Consider the following 18,231-nt stretch of genomic DNA (forward strand, 5'->3'; position numbering starts at 1 on the left):
AACTAAAACTTATTATAGTTGCTGTAATATTTTAAATTAATACCCTGAATTTTCCTTTGAAAAAGTGGTGAATTTTCTTTGCTTAATTGAACAGTACACATTTTGTAACATATAAGGCAAACTAAAATGTTCCAACAAAACAAACAAACCAAAAAAAAAAAAAAATTAAATATAAAACCAAAAACAAAACAAAATATGTTTAACTCATTTTTAGCATCACAGACAGAGAGCAGAAGAGTTGTGCATTTAGGAAAGTGTCTGTCTGTCTGTCTGTAAGCAAGCAGGTTTTTTTTTCGAAACACTATACTTCTCCAAAACTTTCATATACATGTATGAGGTGAATGTTGACTATTTTTAGCAGCAGAAGTTTGAAAAATCCCAGACCCTAAGGGATTGAATGGCCTGCATGGGGGGAAAAAAATCGTAACAGTCCTGTGATTCATAAATAGGTTCTCTTTTCAGGGGGGATGGGGAATCTGTTCAGAGCCAACGTCATCAACCAAGCCTCCAGCGATTCCCAGCTCGCCAAGCATCGCACAAAGTTCACGGACAGCATGAACGATCTGGACGGAGATTTACACACGGACAAGGAGGGGGGACCAGGCAAAGATAACCGGGGACCAATCTTCCTGTCTAATGTCGCCAATATGAAGCACAATGTGTCCGAGAAAGTAGCACAGGTTAGTCACTTAGTCACAGTGATATGGAGGTGCTTGAAGGGATGGTAGAACCCTATTGTCATTGAGGTATTCTAAGGGATACACCAGGCCACTGTGAGCTAAAATAAATATATGATACATGTAACATATATGCAGTCAGTTTGGTCATTGTTAATTCCAAATGTGAATGTGACTTAGAGGCACCTATCAAAGATCACACACAACTCAGAAATTATGAAAACTCACACTCATCAAATTCATTCAGTTTTAACATTCTGTAATTAATATCTTTCATTGAGATAATATCACTTGAAGTGCCCAGCAAATAACTTTTAAAGATGCATGGCCTAAAGTAATTTCATGTACATATAGATTTACAATATTATATTCAACTAGAAAGAAACTGTCATTAATGAGTTGAAGATACCATCTTTACATCTTTGCCGTCTGTTGGGAGAAGACATACAGACAATTTTTTAAACATGCAGGCCTTTTAATTAAGCTCTAGCTGCCTCAAATACTTTAAAAAAGAGAGCCTGCTAATTCTTGGGGGGGGGGGGGGTGCAAAACATTTAAGACTTCTAAAAATTTCTTCACCAATTTTGTTCACCAGATATCTATATCTACAGATACAACAATTTCAAAATTATTTTAAGAGATTTTTTTTTGTAAGCAACAATCAGTTAATTAACACATTCTTAACACACAAATATTTCAAAAAAAGTGCACTTGCACTTTAAATATCCCCTGTTTATTTTTTTCTTTAAAACAAGACAGCAGCCCTATGTGTTTATTTTCTCTCAGTAAGAATTTTTTTGATTTGATTTTAACAAGCAGGTGATGATAAGTATTAAAGTTTTTAAGATAATGTTCTTTTTGTGTTTGCTGCCATGTTACGTGATCTGTTACAATCGAGTGAGGAAGATCTTTCCGACTTTTTCCTAACGCTAAGTGACTGCTCTGCTCGGGGGTTTCTTAACTCTGCAAATAGGTTCATAATATATATTTTTCAAAGTTAATTGGGATGTTTTTCTTTAAAAGAATAGCTTCTTTGTTTTGTTTTCGTAATTGAGATTTATTGCTTGAAATCTAGTGCTCCATGATTTTTCTGTGCTTTGTTCTTTCCGGATTTCATGTTTTTTTTTGGGAAAGGAAAGAGACAAGTTAAGTTTTAAATCTGAATTTTTTCATTGTGGATATATGTTGGATTGAAATTTCAACAGATTTTATGGGAAGTCTAATTTCATTAGGCATAATAGCTAGAATTTAATCAAAATTTCATTAACTCATGGACTTACAAAAAAAGTGATTCTGGAATTTCCTTGGAGAGCTGTACGTGTATGTTCAATTTATTGGATCTTGATCTGTGATATTTAACTGTCAGTATTACATTGGGAGATTACTTAGTTTATAGAATGTCATTTCATGTCATGAAAACTTAAAATTATACAGACAGATAGTTTGTGATGGAATTCTCTTTTGACTTAATTTTTCACTCGCAGACTGCATGTGTTCAAGATATATGGAGATTGAAATAATGGACATGAGTAAAGTTTGAAGGACAAAACAAATTTATTTGAAGTTTAAGTTAAACAGCTCAATTAGAGTCAGTGAGTGACTATAGTAATATGAATGGAGCTGGCATGACTGAATCACATTTTTCTGTGAAATGTACTTCTCATGAACTTTAAGATGATTTTAACTTACGTTTTCACCATAATTGCTGTGACTTGCAAATGGATGATGGAGAAGCTTCAGAAAGTATGAAGTTTTGTTTTATTGGTAGAATTTCATGTTTTTTTTTATAAATATCATTTTGCTTTGATTTATTTGTTCTTGAGTGAAATATATGACTTTGGGCATTTTTTAAATTGAGATATTATTGATTATATCTGAAAGTTTCAAAGGAATCTTTAGACAAGAAAACTGTTGGATTCAATTTGAAGTGATGTAATTTTAAAGTATTTGATTCTTATCTGTGCATGCTGGGTCTATTTTTATTTAACAAATTATTTAAGAGGGGATGTTTTAATCCACAGAAGATTTCCGAATCAGTTGGAATCTAAATCAAGTTGAGTTAGCATGTACAAAAATGTTGTAATATAAAATTATGAAAGTTAATAATTTGAAGAGTTAAGACCCAGCTGCTTCATTTTCAATTAAATTATATATTTGATTTATGAAAGAAATGATGCAAAGTTACTTTTTCTTTAAATATCCTTCCATTGTACAGTTGTTTGTAACATATTAATCTTGTACCTCTTAATATTGATATCAGGCCCACATATGAACATCAACAAGTAGACATTCTGAATTAATTCAGAATGTCTACTTTTTGATGCTCATTATTTTCTTACTTTATGCTAACAATTGTTCAAATTGCTATTCTGATAAATTTCAGTAGCTTTTTAATAGAATTTTTATGCAGTTCATGTACGTACAATGATTTTAAGAAACATAAGAAAACCTGAGAGAAAATTTTATAACATTTTTTTGTTATGTCTAAACCATACCAGGAGCTTGATACGAAAAATCAAAATCAGCTGCCGCAGACAAATGAGGGTGCCCTAAGTCTTGTCCGTAAGTTAAGTGACAACCCAGTCAAAAGAATGAGTGAAGCGGTGACTTATCTCAGGGGACGGAAACCAGCGGTACACCACCATGTGTGATCGTAGATCGATTGAAGTGGTTCTATCTTAATCTGGATGCCACATATTTCTTCTAGTAGCTTCATCCTATTATATTTAATATTAGAAATTAAATTGCAGAAGTGGTTCTATCTTAATTTGGATGCCACATATTTCTTCTAGTGGCTAAATTTTCCTATATATCTTATCAGAATTTATCTTTGGACACCACACATTCTAGTAGCTTTTATCCTATGATATTATCTCATCAGAATTTGATTTGTTGAAGTGGTTCTATCTTAAATTTGAACACCACATTTTTCTTCTAACAGCTTTTTAGCTCACCTCAACGAAGTTGATACGAAAAATCAAAATCAGCTGCCGCAGACAAATCGGCGTCGGTGTCGGTGTCGGCGTTGGCGTGACAACCCAGTCAAAAGTTTTTTGGAGCAGTTTTCTTTTTAACTACTTCTATGTCCTATATGGATTAGACATGCATGGAGGATGGTTCTAGTGTGTTTCATTGCACCATTCAAAGTTTCAGATGCTGCAATTTCAGGAAAGGAATGACCAGGTTAATGTTTTTGGAGCAGGTTAACATTTTTGGTGCAGTTTTTGGTGTAGGTTTAAATTTCCAAGTAACTATATATGTTGACCAAACTTATCATGGACCATACATTCTAGGATAGCTTTATCGGGCTTGCTTATGCTGAATCTGACCTAATTTTGAATTGTTGAGTGAACAGGTTAAAGTTTTTGGTGCAACATTTCCACATTTAACTATAAGACCTATGTTGACCAAACTTGCATGGATGATACATCTAAGGATGCATACTATTGGGCTTGCTTCGTTGAATCTGTACATTTTGTCGTTGTTGAGTGAACAGGTTAAATTTTTTTGCAGGTTTCATTTCCAAGTAACTATAAGACCTATGTTGACCAAACTTGCATGGATGATACATCTAAGGATGCATACTATTGGGCAAATTTGTTCATGCTGAATCTGACCTACTTTTCCAGTTGAGATGAACAGAATTTATTAAAATTTTTTGGTGCATTTTTTCATTTCCAAGTAACTATAAGACCTATGTTGACCAAACTTGCATGGATGATACATCTAAGGATGCATACAAATTGGGCTTGCTTCGGATGCTGAATCTGACCTACATTTTCCAGTTGAGCGAACAGGATAAAGTTTTTGGTGCATGTTTCATTTCCAAGTAACTATAAGCCCTATATTGACCAAACTTGCATGGATGATACATCTAAGGATGCATACTACCAGGCTTGCTTCAGATGCTGAATCTGACCTACATTTTCCGGTTTAGTGAATATAAAGTTAATGCATGATTCATTTCCAAGTATCTATGATTCTTTAATGACCAAACTTGCATGGATAATGCATATAAGGATGCATCTACCAGGCTTGCTTCAGATGCTGAATCTGACCTACTTTTTGTGGATGAGTAAAAATGTTAGTTTTTGATGCATGTTTCATTTGCAATTTAACTATGAATATAATAGCAAACTTGCATGGACTATAAATCTTAGGATGCAAACTAATGGACTTGCTTCGGATGCTGAATTCGATATGCATTTTTCAGATAATAGACCAGGTAAAAGTTATGGGTGCAAGTCTAATACCAAAAAACTATAAGGCTTACATAACATTGTATAAACCAAACTTGCACAAACGTTGGATAAAGAGATGAAAACTCTCAAATTTAAGATTCTGGATTTTGATTACATTTTCATGAAGAAGAACTAGTTTAAATTTTTTATGTAGGTCTATTCAAAGTATCAGATCAAAATTGCTTAAATATTTTCATTTTTGGAATGTACACTTTTTGTTGGTTAACTGTGTGACTTTGCCTTACTTAAAGACAACATTCGTTGAGGTGAGCTCTGTAATCTCTGATTACCTATGTTTAACTACATCTTATCATCAGAATTTGTTGCCTTAAAACTTTGAAGATGAATCTCAATTTTGTTTGAAGATATAATCAGCATTTCAATTGCTTTCTAGTTTACTTTTCATATTTTTTGTATTTTATCTTGAAATTTTGTTTACGTTATTAAGCTTTCTAGAGAACGCAAATCAACAACTTTGGATCTGATGTAGATCATTCAAAAGTTTACTCTGTATCTATCATATGTCTATTTATAAAGCCAACTCCTCTTAACTTACGATGAATAAGCATTGCTTACTACTAAGGTATAAAAAAATGCTTTATTAATATACAATTAGCTCATCTTAGTTTTGTACTGTTGATTTTTAAAAGAAATACATATGCAGGTTAAAAATTTTTTTGAACTGCAAATTTTTGCCATGCAGTTTTAGATTCTTTTATTCATATATGGATTTTTAAAAATATTTTAAGATCTAATGAAAAAATTAAAATACTATAGGATTTTAGAAATGTGTATATATTAAAATAACTGTTAACTTATTTTTTTCTCATTAATCCATTTTTGTATCAAGTCTAAATTTAAAGGTATGTACATGTGTGTATTGATTTCATGTGAAATCAATACATTGGTTAATTTAACACCTTTTTCATTGATGTTTTTCTAGGTTCTGTCCCTTGGAGCAGATGTGCTACCTGAATACAAGCTACAGTCCCCTAAGATACACAAGTTCACCATTCTACACTACTCCCCATTCAAGGTAAGTGAATAAAAACTTACTCACTTCCATAGCACTTTTTCAATTTACTCAATAGCCTTAGTAATTTGTATGGCAATGTAAGGCATATTATTTTTGCCACATATATCTGAACTTCGGCATCTCGAACTCTAAAATCTTGAATACCAAGGATATGTCAAAGTGATGTGGAAGTCCCAAACAAATATACATTAAGTATTTTATACCCTCAACATCTCGAATCCCTGGATATCTCAAAGTTTTTTCTCAGTCTCATCAGGTTGGAGATAACCAAGTTTGAGTGTACTTTTAAACAAATTTTTTAGAGAATGTTTAATTGGAGAATTGTATCTTACAGCTAGTTGGATGAAATATTAATCATTTTCTTTTGTAAGGCTGTGTGGGATTGGATAATCCTTCTCCTAGTCATCTACACTGCCATCTTTACCCCTTATGCTGCTGCGTTTGTCCTCAGTGAGGAGAAGAAGAAGCCCTCCAATCAGAGCATCCAAAGTCGATACAGTGATCCGCTGACCATTATCGACCTCATAGTGGACATCATGTTTATTGTGGACATTCTGATCAACTTCCGCACGACGTACGTCAACAAAAACGACGAGGTGGTCAGTGACCCGGGTAAAATCATGGTCCACTACTTCAAAGGGTGGTTCCTTATTGACGTGGTGGCGGCCATACCATTTGATCTCCTGTTGTTTGGATCTGAGACAGATGAGGTAAGAATATTTTTTGCAAAAGTCTTTTCAACATTTTTTCTTAAGCTTATATAGCTAGCTTTAGAACCATTTCTATTCATTAATTTGCCTAGCATCTGCTTTGTTAAACTTAAAGTAACATGGAAATATTCCCAAGGGTTATAAGATCTGTTTCAAGTTGTTGTAACAACACATGCAAGATTCTTTAGTGATGCTTAGTTTCTATCCCCTGGCATTTTCTATTGAACCAAACCAAATTTTTAAAAGTATTAAGAAGCAAACAAAAGTTTCTAAAAGTATTGTCTAGATTTTTAACATTTTTTGGTACCAAAAAATATAATTCTGATGTATTTAAGGTTCAAATTTCTCTCATTTCAGACAACAACACTGATAGGACTTCTAAAAACAGCCCGTTTATTACGACTGGTCAGGGTCGCTCGCAAGCTTGATCGCTACTCAGAATATGGAGCTGCAGTACTAATGCTTCTCATGCTGGTCTTTGCGTTAATTGCTCACTGGCTAGCCTGCATTTGGTACGCCATCGGTAACATGGAACGCCCTATGTTAGGAGACCTTAAGATAGGCTGGTTAGACGAACTAGCCCGACAGACTCACCAGAAATATGTAAATGGGACAGGAGGGCCAACCATCAAATCTAAGTATGTGACGGCCCTTTACTTCACCTTTAGCAGTCTTACCAGTGTGGGATTTGGAAACGTGTCCCCGAATACAAACTCGGAGAAAATTTTCTCCATCCTCATCATGTTGATTGGGTGTAAGTGCATATTCCAATTTTGATTTGTGATTTTGATACATTTAAAAGGTATGATATGTATCTTCCTAAGACATAAAAACATAGAAGGAGAAAAACTTAACCTAACTTTTAGACATGGCTTAATTGATACCACAGTTGTGTAGCTCAAAATACAGACTGAATTAATATGAAATTTTATTTACTGTAAAAGCACAAATATTCGTGGGGGATTAAATTTCGTTTATTTCGTTGTTAACAAAATTCAATGAAATTAAATCCCACACGAAATTTTATCTGACTATATATTGAATAGGGTTAGTTTTAAAACAACGAAATTAAATGCACACGAATTTATTTTTGAAGACAAAACAACGAAATTTTCTGCCCACGAAAATTTGTGTTTCTACAGTATATGGAGACATTGTATTTTAGTCATCTCCATCCTATTCAAAGAGCAGTATGTTAAATATATTATACACAAAATGTTTTCTCTCGACATTTCTAAAATTCCAAAATTGTCAACCTTTAAACCATTCTTTGTTACCATAATATTTTGTTAAAAATCTAGCAGTTGTATAAAATAACCGAAATACAAATTGAATAGTGCTATAAAAAATATATATGTATGGAAAAAATGCTGCTCATCTGGAAATTATAAATTATTTAGTGACCTTATTTTCCAGCTCTAATGTATGCCAGTATCTTTGGTAATGTTTCCGCCATCATCCAGAGGTTGTACTCCGGAACATCCAGATACCATGTCCACATGTTACGGATCAAGGAGTTCATCCGATTTCACCAGGTTCCTAATCCGCTACGACAGAGACTGGAGGAATACTTCCAGCATTCCTGGTCCTACACCAACGGCATAGACATGAATATGGTAATTAGACATGAATAGGGTAATTATAGACATGAATATGGTAATTATAGACATGAATATGTTAATTATAGACATGAATAATTGAATATGATAATTAGAATAGACATGAATATAGTAATTATAGACATGAATATTGTAATTAGACACCAGTATGGTAATTATGACAATAATTGGTTAATGTAATATCACATGAATATGGTAATTAGGGAAAAATATTTAGATTAAACTTTGGTAATAGCTAGCTAACACTTTCAGGGAGTAAATGATGATTGTTGGCAATTGGCAGTCATGGAATTTTGAAATGATTTAATATTCAATAATAACAATCAACAATACCATCATGTAGAGTATAAACATTAGGATATATTAATGAAGAAGGATAAACAAATCACTAGACACTGTTAGAAACTTTTTAGTATGAATATCCTTATATGTTGAGGCATTTATAATTTACTATGTTTTTTCTTCAGGTGTTGAAGAGTTTTCCTGAATGCCTCCAGGCAGACATCTGTTTACATCTCAATAAAAACCTCATCAATAATTGCCCAGCATTCAAAGGTGAGAATATATGGGGCAGACTTGGAAACCGAATAAGTAGAAAAGGAATTCAGAAGCATGAGGCTCAAATGTTAGAGAGAGCTTCAAAAATGCACTTGATAATGCATGCAAGGGAAATAACTCAATTTTCTTCCAATATGCATTATGTAATGTAAGTTATCCAGTTTGCACAAAAAATTATCTTGTTGATATATGAAGGCACTTTAGACAAGCATTACTGTCAATGGGATTGATATATCTCAATCGAATCTTTCATTTCTATGTGCCAATGATAGATTGCAACCTCTCAAACACCCCCTAAAGTTGAGCTGAATATTGACATTTTTCCTATAAATTTCTTGGTTATTTTACAGGGGCCAGTCCGGGATGTTTGAGAGCCTTGTCTATGAAGTTTAAGACGACACACGTTCCCCCCGGGGACACCCTGGTTCACCGCGGTGACGTACTAACGGCTCTGTATTTTGTGTCCAGGGGCTCCATAGAAATCCTCAGGGATGACATCGTGGTCGCTATTTTAGGTAACGCTCTAAAAGCATCAGCTTTATTATAATTGTATTTTTTTCATGCTTGCTCTGTAACTTAAATATTGTAGGACAAGAGCATGTTTTATAATTATAGAAATCAATTTAATAAGATACAGTATACCAATTTATATTGAAAATGTACTTAATGCCTGTAATGTATTTTAATGAAAAACGAACGTTTCATTCATATGTAAAACACTGATAAACTTTAATATATATTTTATTTGTTATCATGAATAAGCCTGACAAATAACCAACAAATAATGCATGAAAAGTGCTGAAAATAATTCAGATTTTAACACAAAGCAACTGCATTTGACTGGAGATTATGTTAACCCTGAATTATTAGAAATTACTGTAAACATTATTTACATTATAAAAATAGTTAATTCTTTTTAGTGATTTTGGCAGAGAGAAACTTCGGCTAATTCAAGAACAAAAACTTAATGTTTTGCACATATATACATTTATGAGAATGTTACGAAATGCGCCAATTCAAATCTGCGCTAGCTTGTTCAAAATGGAATTTCTGACTAATATTGTACATGCTAAATATAATACATTTACAGTTATCATCTTCCACATGTATTTCAGTAAATCTGAAATGAAAACCCTGTTGTTTTAGGTAAAGACGACATATTTGGCGAGAACCTTTGTCGCTATGAGACGGTCGGTAAGTCCAGCTGTAATGTACGAGCTCTGACCTATTGTGACCTTCATAAGATTCACCGTGACGACCTACTTGAAATCCTGGACATGTATCCAGAATTCACCGAACACTTCGTCAGGAATCTAGAAGTCACCTTTGACCTCCGCGATGTAAGTGTATAGTCAGATTTTATATTATTTTGTTACCGACCTCTTCATCTGCAGCTTATGTAGAAATAGGCTTGTAATTTTGCATGAGCCTTACATGTACATGTGACCATAGGAAGGAACTTATTTAATTTCGAAAGTCAACATGGCATTATTAACATCACATCATTTGAGATGTTTGAAATTGTGCTTTAAATTCTGAATTGCATGCAAAGTGATGATCTTTATAATAAAATATCTTTTGAAATTAATATCAGCTTTGTATATCTGAATATTTTACTGTCAGGTTGATTTGGATCAATGGCGAGAGGAGACGGACATGGGAAGGGCGAACGCACTGAGAAGACGGAAAAATATACGATCTTACCACTCCGATACAGGGAGTGCAGGTAATTAATACAGTCTGAGAGTCCTTCATTAATACTTATCTGCCACTAATTCTCAAAAAAAAATAATCAAGTTTGTCAAAGAAGTTTCAATCAAATATCATGTCATAGTTCATTAGGTGGAGATTTAAAATAAAACATTATTTTATCTACATAGTACTAAAAATATGACCAATTTTCTGATAGGTCGCGATGACGTTTCACACGAATACAAATTCCAACCATCGAGATCGAGGCGTCTTCGTCGTGACAAACTCAGCGAGGACGGGCCGACAGTGTCAATGTCCTTTGAGGATTCTTCTGATGAGGAGATCCGAGAAAGTGGGGCAGGGATCCTGGAATTTTCCCCAGCCAAGGCGGGGATGGATGTCACACCTGCGACATTTTCCGAGTTTAATAGGAAAGAGGACAGGAAACAGACTTCTGGTTTCTCCTCTATCGCAGGTCAGTTTCTGTTATATTCTCGTTTACAATTATAGGATATTTTGTGTTTAACCTTTGTAAAGGTGTTCAAATGCACTTACAGTCGGATTTTGTTATTATGGACATAAATACATGAATTGTCTATATTTAATTCCATAGATAGGTCAAAGGCACTTAGAAGTCCCAACTATATTTATGTATGAGAGTATTCATTTTCTACATCCTTGGATATCTCAAAATACTTTCTTGGTTCCATTGAGTTTTAGAAAATGAAGTATGACTCTATATAGAATTTTTGTTATGTATGCTTCTAAGTTCTTTGAAAATATAAAAAAAAAAAAAACTTAGGTAAAAATGTTGACTTACATTTATTAGCTCTTCTGAGCCAAAGGCTCAAAGAGCTAATGCTATGGCCATTTGTGCGGTGTGCGGTGTGCGTTAACTTTTTAGAATATGGGCCATAACTCAAGAACCCCTTGGCCTATCAGTGTCAAATTTGTCACAGGGTATCCTTGGCCCAAGGGCTACCATTTATACTAAAATAAGGGTTGGGACCCTAAAACAAGGGGAGATAATCAGGAAAACAAAACCAAAAGTACTGGTTGCTAAAAAATCTTCTTCTCCAGAACCACCAGGCAGATTTTCACCAAACTTACATACAAGGATTAGGATATGTTGAAGATTAAAAATTGTTCAAGGCATGACCCTGGGGCAAAGGGCGTGGTCTCAAGGTCACTTCAAAGTTGACCTAAATTTACAATTAATAAAAACGTGTATATTTTGCTTACTATAAGGACTAGGATCATCAAATCTTGTAAGTTGATGCATCTTACGACTTCACATCATGTTAACTCAAAAGTAGGTCACGGTGACCTACTTTTTAAATTTTGCAGGGATTTGTTTTCAAATTGATTTGAAGGCATATTTTGGACACTTTAAGGCCTATGATCATCAAACTTTGTCAGTTGATGCATCTTGGGTCCTCGAACACTGTCAACTTAAAAGTAGGTCACCGTGACCTACTTTTTGAACTTTATGACTTATCCTTTTAAAAACATTAAATCCCATTATTTCAGACACTGTGAGGTTTAGAATCATCAAATCTTGTACTTTGATGCATCTTGGGACTTTAAAACATATTTATGAAAAAGTAGGTCACTGTGACCTACTTTTTGAATTTTGCTGACTTTTGTTTTCAAATTGTTTAAATCGCATATTTTGATTACCTTCAGACCTACAATCATCAAACTTGGTCAGTAGATGCATCTTGGGTCTTTGAAAAATGTCGACCAAAATATAGGTCACGGTGACCTACTTTCGACATTTTATGGCTATATTTATGTATCTTACGTATTTATTGGCTTAGAATCTTCAAACTTTGTGAGTCGATGCATATTTGGTTTTCGGAGAGTTATGACCAAAAAGTAGGTCACGATGACCTACTTTTGACATTTTATGACTTTATTTAAGTATCTCCAGTACTAATTGGCTTAGCATGATCAAACTTTGTGAGTTGATGCATCTTGGGTTTTCAGAGAGTTACGACCGAAAAGTAGGTCATGGTGACCTACTTTTGACCTTTTGTGATTAAAATTAAGTATCTCTGGTACTTATTGACCTAAAATGATCAAACTTTGTCAGTTGATGCATCTTGGGTCTTCAGAGATTGTCGACCAAAAATTAGGTCACAGTGACCTACTTTTGACATTTTATGGCTATATTTAAGTATCTCAGGCACTAATTGGCTAACAATCATCAAACTTTGTCAGTTGAGGCATCTTGGGTTTTCGGAGAATGTCGACCAAAAAGTAGGTCACGGTGACCTACTTTTGAATATCTCAGGTATGTATTAGCTTAGAATCACCAAACTTGGTCAGTTTAGGCACCTTGGGTTTTCGGAGAATGTCGACCCAAAAGTAGGTCACTGTGACCTACTTTTGACATTTTATGGCTATATTTAATTATATCTGGTACTTATTGGCTCGAAATTATCAAACTTTGTCAGTTGAGGCATCTTAGGGTTTCATTGAATGTCCAACAAGAAGTAGGTCACGGTGACCTAATTTTGAATATCTCGAGTACTTATTGGCTTAGAATCTTCAAATTTTGTCAGTTTAGGCATTTTTGGTTTTTGAATAACGTCGACCAAAAAGTAGGTCACCGTGACCTACTTTTGACATTTGTTGGCTATATTTAATTATCTCTGGTACTAATTGGCTTAGAATGGTCAAACTTTGTAAGATGATGCATCTTGGGTTTTCAGAGAATGTTGACCAAAAAGTAAGTCATGGTGACCTACTTTTGAATATCTCAGGTACTCATCAGTCTTTGTCAATTTATGTATCTTGAGTCCTCAGAAAATTTCAATCAAAAGGTAGGTCACTGTGACCTACTTTATGGTATTTTATTATTATATTATATCTTCAGTCTTAACTGGCTAAATATAATCAAACTTTGTAAGTTGATGCATTTTGGGTCTTATGATACTAATAGAGTTGGAGGCTTCTAATAGAAGTGATAGATTGTACAATTTATCAGAGGAGCGATTCAAGGCCCTTGGGCCTCTTGTTTTTCAATAATATAAGAAGAAAAATTCAAACATTACTGTTGATGTATCATTTTTACAGGCGCGTTTGCCAATGTCAATAACCTTGTCAGTGCTGTGACAGGTCGCTGTGACAGCGGGAAGTCTAGTGAACCGGATATGACCCCTCTACTAGAGGAACACAAAGCTCAGGTAAAGAAAGATAGAAGAAAAGTGACCTTGACACAACTGTAGAAAGGTGACCTTGACATGACCCCTCTACTAGAGGAACTCAAAGCTCAGGTAAATAACTGATTGTAGAAAAGTGACCTTGACATAATCGTAAAAAGGTGACCTTGACATGATTGTGGAAAAATGACCATGACATGACTCCTCTACTTGAGGAACACAAAACTCAGGAAAATAACTGATAGAAGAAAAGTGATCTTGACATGATTGTGGAAAAATGACCTTGACATAACATGATTGTTGAAAGAAGGCCTGGACTTGACCCCTCTACTTAAGGAACACAAAGCAAGGGTAAGAAATTGATTGTAAAAAGGTGATACGGACATGACCAGACCCTCTACTAGAAAGCTCAGAGTAATTAATTGATTGTGAAAAGTCGACCTTGACATGACCCATCTACTAAATAAATGTAGGAACTTCAACTCAGAGTGATCATACAAAGGTGATGTTGACATGACCCCTCTATTAGTAGAGGAATGTAAAAATTAGGGTGGGTAAATGATTGTACGAAGGCAACCTTGACATGTTCCTTTTAAACAAACACAAACCTGAGGTGAGTAGCTGATTTTGGAAAAACAAGCAAGTGTGCGAGAGAAAGATGCATGTCCAACAGCTGTTCAGATGACTCCTCATATTATAAAAAAAGAAAGATCTAGCATTTTGCAAACAATCATACTTATGCAACAAAATGAACAATTTCATTTTTTTTTACAGCCAAAAAGACAATCGAGTTCCAGTGTGCCAAAGTCTACGTCCTCCATGACGATTCCTGTCTCCACCCCCTCCCCCCTATCAGACGACCTCCGTCACTCTGGGGAGAACGGGACCCTCATTCCACGACCGTCTTTCAGTCACTACGAGCAATCCCAGCACTCCCAGGAAATGGAGAGAAGAATGGAGGATCTGGCCAGGTAAGAAAGGGGGGGACAGTTTACTGAAAGAGGGGGATGCTATTACAATTAAAAGTTTTCAATATATGATATTATTTTTCGGTAAAAATATCTTCAATATACAGTTAATTGATTTCAATCTCATTCAATTTCACAGACAACTGACAAGGCTAGAGAACAAAATGAACTCAGACATTGCCATGATTCTCCACATCCTACAGTCCCAGAACGGGGACCGTGGTTACCATGGTGATGGGACGACTACCCCCCTGTCTGACAACCCGCCCCCTAACTACAGCCACGTGAACAGCCCCTCAGAGTCAGAGGAAACGTTTACACACGGGGCCATGTTCCAAAGACAAGAAAGAGTGGTATGTGTAACATTTAAATTGCAACAGCTGTGTCTCAAGTTAAAAAAAATAAAGTCAAAAAAAAATCTCACTATTTATAAGTTTTTTTAAAAGAAAATCTTTTTATATTTTAAATGAAATAAGCAGCATTTTCAGGAAGTTCAACAACTACAGTGAAAACTGTTTTATTCGACACCTGTGCAATCCAAAACACTGTTAATAATGACATTAACTTTCTTTCCAATTTAACTATTCTCCATGTATTTTACACTGTGCCATCTGACACCCTTTCTATTCTGACACAAAACACATCTCCCAGTACTTGTCGGATTAGACAGATTTCACTGAATTATTTATTGTGACCTTAACTCTAAATTAAAAATATTTAAATTGCGTTTTGATAAACATTGTTTTGGTCAATACAGACAGAGGAGGAGTCTCCATGGGAACGACGGTTAGAGGACATGTACGTGTCCCCATTGTCTGGTCACGAGGCTTCCATAGCAACAAGTTCAGAAACACCTGAAACAACCAATCAGAAAACAGGACACAAACAGAATCTTCCCACAGCTGAAAAATACCAAAATGTCTACCCTCCTATGGAAGGGAGAGCACCACTAGTGGAGGAAGAGATTTCTCTCCTAGGACCAGAGTTATCTGCCCCTGTAGTGGAGGAAGAGTTATCCTCCCTGGCACAGGAGAGGGCAGAACGAGACAGACTGGGGATAGTTCTTGGTGACAGCTGTGAAGGTGACATGGCAGGGTCAGTGGTTAAAGGATCAGAGGACAAAAATGTAGACCCTGGAAAGACTAAGGGGGGTGATGTGCAAGAGGGAGAATCCGTCAGTAGGAGGCCGGACACGTCTGGTGGAGATTACCTGTATTCCGACTTCTCGCCACAAACCAGAAGGAGGCTGGGAATTCCCTTAGACATAGACCCCAAGCAGACATTTGTATAAATATAACTATGAATTATTCCTAACATTTAGTGGCCAAAAGAAACAAACCAAGTACTTATTGTCCGTTGTTTGGATAAATCACGGTCTCTAGAAAAGTGAGGTGCAGTGCAGAAGGATGAGAATGAGTGAATCTGATGGGAAATTTTACTTCTTAAAAGTGTTGCCCAGTTCAAGGCTGTGATTGAGATGTTACTGGTTGGGTGCAAATCTTGTGATAATTATGTGTTTGAGAATGAAAATGTGTGTAAAAGTTTGTGGTTGTACAAAACACAGGAATTAAGCTTTGAGCGAAGATAAAAGATAAGAATGTTGTGTTTGTAAACACTAAGTGTGGTCATTTATATGAAATTGACTTCTGTGTTGTTAAGTTCACTAAGCTTCAGAGAGCCTTTAAGAAAAATCTGACTTTTGACCTCTAAGTAAGACCTGACCTTTACTGTACGTAAAGCAAGGATACTCCTTATTTATATGTCCTAATATCTGGTCTAAACTTAAAAAAAAAAAAAACCAACAGGGCCACAGATACATGTAATTCAGTACCCCAAATATAAATCATACTTCTGCAGTTAATTGAGTGCCCCAATGAAAAGAATAGGGCTACGGTAAATTGAGTTCCCCATTGTAGAGTATATATATAGGGACTCAATTGAGTACCCTAATTTACATGTAACTAAAGCGTACTTCTGCCAAGTTCTGCAGTTAATTGAGTGTCCCTATGTAAAGCTTAACTGTCAATACCCTAGTGTAAAGCTGATACAATTTTTTTTCCAATGAGGATTCACAGATTTCCTGGTTCACTTAGCTGGAAGTGCAAAACAGCCAAAAAGACCACATGCAGAAATGTTTTAGATGAAAATAAAACTTCACTGTGTATGGGAGAAAACTGAATTTGAAAAAGATGAAAGAATATATGTGTGGATTTTATATTTACGTTTTAGATGAAAATATAACTTCACTGTGCACGGGAGAAAATTGAATTTGAAAAAATGAAAGAATGAATGTGTGGATGTTATATTTACGTTTTAGATGAAAATATAACTACACTGTGTGTTATGAAGTATTAGAAGTGAATGAATGTGTGGATTTAACTTACTTTTATAGTGTATGTTAATGTTGACACTCATCTTTAGACTGTGATGACTAGAACTGCAATCATTCTACATGTAGCTGTACAGTTAACTTTTTGATTTGAAAATGTTTGCAAAACCGTTATGATTTCAGAGTAGTGCTGCAAGTTTAGAGAGAATATGTGAAAATTTTGATGCTCCTTAACACAGAACCCCCAAGTCATTCCCCTAATAATTATTTGTACATTACGTACTTAATATGTTATGTATATAATTATATATTTAGTAATCAATTAGAAATATATTAAAAAGTGTTACACTGACATTTTGTTTTGCTCATTAAAATCTTTCATCAATTAAAGTTGGAGGGAATATAAATATAGTTATATGAAGTATGGCAAGCCCTTTTACTATTTATTTGTGAAATAAAAAATTTCTATAAATTTATTTGAATAAGAAAGATATCTGTTTAATAAGCGTAAAGAGATATCTATATAGCTCAAGAGATATCTCTTTAGATCAAGAGATATAACTAAAAAAGATCTCTTTGACTAAGAGAGATTTCTTTATAGGTTACATATACAAGAGATATCTAACTTGGAGAGGTATCTCTCTAGATTTTAAAAAAAGAGATATTTATCTAAGTTTATGAGATATCTCTATCTCTTTTAATGAAAGAGATAGTTCTTTTTCAGTTTTACTTAAAATAATTAATTCTCCCCTTTCATACAAAAGTGGGACAGGAAGTAAAGTCTCTGGAATAATTTTAATGTTTTGAGAAAAAGACTGAGCATGTAATCTCCAGAATAATATATGTACCTTGTAAAGACAAAAAAAAATCCCTTGTTTGAAACAACAAAAGGATTAAGACAACTTCGATGATCAATAAATATGCTATAAACCTTAAATTCAGGAAAACAAAAGTTGGCATATACTCTCAACTCAGTGGACCGAATTTTCTCAGATTATGAAATAATCAACTGTTACAAATATGAAGTCTAGACAACACTAATTTACTTTAATTTCATATTTTGTTACGATGGTTGTTTAAAGTCCATGGACAACATTTATAACTATTGACAAACATTTGTTAAAATATTTGAAACTGCTATTTTCATTAATTTCATGTTTAATTATATTAATATGCAAGTTTCTAACAAACACAAAGCATCATAGTTATAAATATAGATACAAAAAAGACACAC

General features: G+C 34.5%; 1 protein-coding gene across 2 annotated transcripts in view; it reads left to right on the top strand.

Annotated features, from left to right (window-relative positions):
• Positions 1–17,351, top strand: part of LOC134234697 (potassium voltage-gated channel subfamily H member 6-like) — a 44,151-nt gene extending 26,800 nt beyond the window's left edge. For both annotated transcript variants that reach the window (XM_062716748.1, XM_062716749.1), the window contains 14 exons: positions 463–680; positions 5,862–5,954; positions 6,326–6,664; positions 7,022–7,418; positions 8,081–8,280; positions 8,751–8,838; positions 9,192–9,356; positions 9,988–10,181; positions 10,465–10,567; positions 10,751–11,008; positions 13,615–13,724; positions 14,475–14,671; positions 14,808–15,021; positions 15,426–17,351. In XM_062716748.1, coding sequence (XP_062572732.1) covers positions 463–680; positions 5,862–5,954; positions 6,326–6,664; positions 7,022–7,418; positions 8,081–8,280; positions 8,751–8,838; positions 9,192–9,356; positions 9,988–10,181; positions 10,465–10,567; positions 10,751–11,008; positions 13,615–13,724; positions 14,475–14,671; positions 14,808–15,021; positions 15,426–15,959 — 3,110 coding nt within the window. In that variant the 3' untranslated portion in view covers positions 15,960–17,351. The remainder of the gene's footprint in view (positions 1–462; positions 681–5,861; positions 5,955–6,325; positions 6,665–7,021; positions 7,419–8,080; positions 8,281–8,750; positions 8,839–9,191; positions 9,357–9,987; positions 10,182–10,464; positions 10,568–10,750; positions 11,009–13,614; positions 13,725–14,474; positions 14,672–14,807; positions 15,022–15,425) is intronic.
• The last annotated feature ends 880 nt before the right edge of the window (positions 17,352–18,231 follow it).

Source organism: Saccostrea cucullata, unplaced genomic scaffold, assembly GCF_032062105.1.
Source record: "Saccostrea cucullata isolate Sc308-1 unplaced genomic scaffold, CSIRO_AGI_Scuc_v1 ctg889, whole genome shotgun sequence".
Lineage (NCBI taxonomy): Eukaryota > Metazoa > Mollusca > Bivalvia > Ostreida > Ostreidae > Saccostrea > Saccostrea cuccullata.